Raw genomic sequence first — 2,799 nt, forward strand, 5'->3', positions numbered from 1 at the left:
TGTGATGGTTTAGGGTTTGGATCAGGGTTCTGTGATGGTTTAGGGTTTGGATCAGGGTTCTGTGATGGTTTAGGGTTTGGATCAGGGTTCTGTGACTGCAGCATTAACATAGAAAAGGTCCAGCAGGGATTTTATAATGACTTATGCTGCCTTCAAGGACCACAGGATTTTTCAGGGACGATGCAAAACCTTTTTCTGCTCACAGTCCGAAGCCTGAGGAAGAACAGGGGACTGGTTCTGGACCGGCAGTCCTGCCCTGTCTTTGAGACGATCCTGTTCTGTTGGACAATATGTTTGCACAAAAACTGGGACTAAACACCTGAAAGTATTAACTGTTCCTCATCAACAGAACATCTTCTTTTTTACTAGAATTACTCTTAAACTGCAGGAATTATTGAATATCAGCAAAACAAATCAAGTTAATGAGACAAAAAAATAAAACAATTTTAACCATACAGTTTGCAATGAAAGTAAGTCCAAATAAATTTGATTTTAAACGCACTTTTGAACGTTAATTATGAAAAAATGGTGAAATTAACAGGAAATAGCTCACAGAATGATCCAGAACATCCATTAGAATGGAAGTGGATGAGTTAGTTCACATCATATGAAAATTATTTAAGCTACCAAACACAGGCTTCAATAAACATGTAAAATAATTTATAAAAAAAAATATTATTATTAGAGAAATCGATTAAAATAAAATCGATTAAGCTCTGACACTTCTGGTCCCTGAACGCCTCTCAGGCAGCAAACCTGCTTTGTTACACATCACCAGTAAACAAAGGATAATTCGGACAAATTTAAATTGTTTTTTTAATTTTAAAAACGCCACAGTGTGAGATGTAACTGCTGCTGCCCGGCTTCAGTCAAACCGGAGCAGGGGGAACATTTCAGGCCTTCAGCGGAGCTCGGACACTTCTGTCCGCGCTGACTGTACGGTTGTTAGCATCGCGGCTAACGGCTCCTCTGACCCATATCTCGGTTCTGAGACGGGTTCTGTTCGTGTTTGTGGTTGTTGTTCGTGAGAGGCGGTGAACAGTCTGCTGTCTGCCAGCGTAACACACTGACACGAGTTAGTTAAAGCTGCAAACCATTGCTAAACAGCTCGGCTAGAACAAGTTTAAGCTAATAAATAATGTGACGTCACCATGAGGCTTTCAAAGACTGTCGGAAAAATCCTTACTGCACTTTATTTGCTTGATACAATAAATAATGGTGAAATAAAACGTTGTACACTTAGGAAACAAAACATTACTTTAATGTGTTTAAATCCAAATAAATAAATTTACTTTTAGATTTTCTTGTTTTGTTGTAAACATGTACTATATATTATATATTGTAATATATGTGCACGACTAAGAGTGTTCACAATATTTTAGTTTTTTAATATTTTTCCTGACTTCGTTTCCTATTTTAACTTATTTATACAGACTTTTTTTTCTAGTATGGACTGTTGTTGGATGTATTAAACAGTTTTGTTTGTGCCACAAAAAAGGCAAACACGTGTAGAAGGAATAAGAGAACAGTTTGAGGAAATCTCTTATTTCTTTAAATTCTCATATTTTATTTATTTATTTTAGAGCAGATACATCAGGTCTGTATAACAGCGTATTGACCAGTTTAATTTGCATGGGTTCCAATAGCGTTTCCATAGCGTCACCAAAAATATGTTACGACTGTGTGCATTTGTAACGATTTTTAAGCGACAACATGATCTTTAGATGTGAAACAGTCCTGACCCACCCACCTGTACAGGTGGGGGCTGTTTAGGTCACATGACTCACCTGGAGCCTCTGGGTCAAACTTGAGGACCCCTCATCTCCCAAACCAGGACGTGGACTTTATTGTCCTTTTTTATTAACAAATAAAAACCTTTAATTCACAGGAAGAAACAAATAAAACGTCTCTTCTTTAAATTATCAGGAGTTTTGGGGGTTTATCACATTTAATTTTTTGGAAAGCTCAGACATGATTGTATCATTCAAGAAAATAAAAATCAGCATCTATTTGCTTAGGTCTTATAATGAACCAGCTCCGGCCTAATGATGATGATTTGAAACCTTTTAGTTTGATAAATAATATTTTTATAATTTATCTGTTTATCTGCTCTGTATGAAGGTTTGTTTTTTCCAGATGTTTTAACCAAGCTCCTGTTTAATTATCAACAAGTATCAAAGACATTAGTTAAACCCGATTTAAAAACAAAATAGAACATGATCTGTTATCTATTTGCCATGATAACCATAACCTGATAATTCATGTGGTGCATTTAGGGGTAATAATTGTACATCCCTGAAAAACGGGAACTCTACAATAATAACCAATAAAAAAGTAACTAAACAAATATTTAATCTATAAATCTGTATTAAACGTTAATTACTATTAATAAACTATAAACTCGTAAAGGTTTTATCGCACAGAATCCGGTCTGACGTGACTCCTGAGTCAGTTCCTGAGGACGGAGCCAGACGGAGGTCCGTGAACGCAGCATTTAAACAACCATTGCTGATTTTTTTTTTTTTTTCCCCACGTTTTTCGCTTTCGGTCGTTTTTCGTCAAAATGGTTGTTAACAAACACGAACCCGCCCGTTCGAACCGGGGCAGCGGTTACCTTCCGAGGCTCCGGACTGTCCTGGATCCGGGTCTGAAGTCTCTCCACGGTTTCCAGCAGCTGTTCCGCCATGTTTACTGCTGGTACCCTGTCCCCCGGAAACGGTTTGACGGTCCGGGCAGAGAGAGCAGAAGCTCGGTCCGGGGAGGAGTTCCGCTGGTCCCGGTTCGGGTTTGGGTTTGAAT

At 38.1% G+C, this 2,799-nt stretch overlaps 1 protein-coding gene across 1 annotated transcript in view; it reads right to left on the reverse strand.

The window, feature by feature from the left end:
- The window catches only part of LOC106529135 (transcription elongation factor B polypeptide 3), a gene marked incomplete at its 3' end in the record, with an annotated part of 3,701 nt that extends 957 nt beyond the window's left edge, over positions 1–2,744 (reverse strand). Inside the window, 1 exon segment of the mRNA XM_014024473.1 lies at positions 2,615–2,744. Within this exon segment, the coding sequence (XP_013879927.1) occupies positions 2,615–2,686 (72 nt within the window).
- Between the last annotated feature and the right edge of the window lie 55 nt (positions 2,745–2,799).

Source organism: Austrofundulus limnaeus, unplaced genomic scaffold, assembly GCF_001266775.1.
Source record: "Austrofundulus limnaeus strain Quisiro unplaced genomic scaffold, Austrofundulus_limnaeus-1.0 Scaffold424, whole genome shotgun sequence".
NCBI classification, from domain to species: Eukaryota; Metazoa; Chordata; class Actinopteri; order Cyprinodontiformes; family Rivulidae; genus Austrofundulus; species Austrofundulus limnaeus.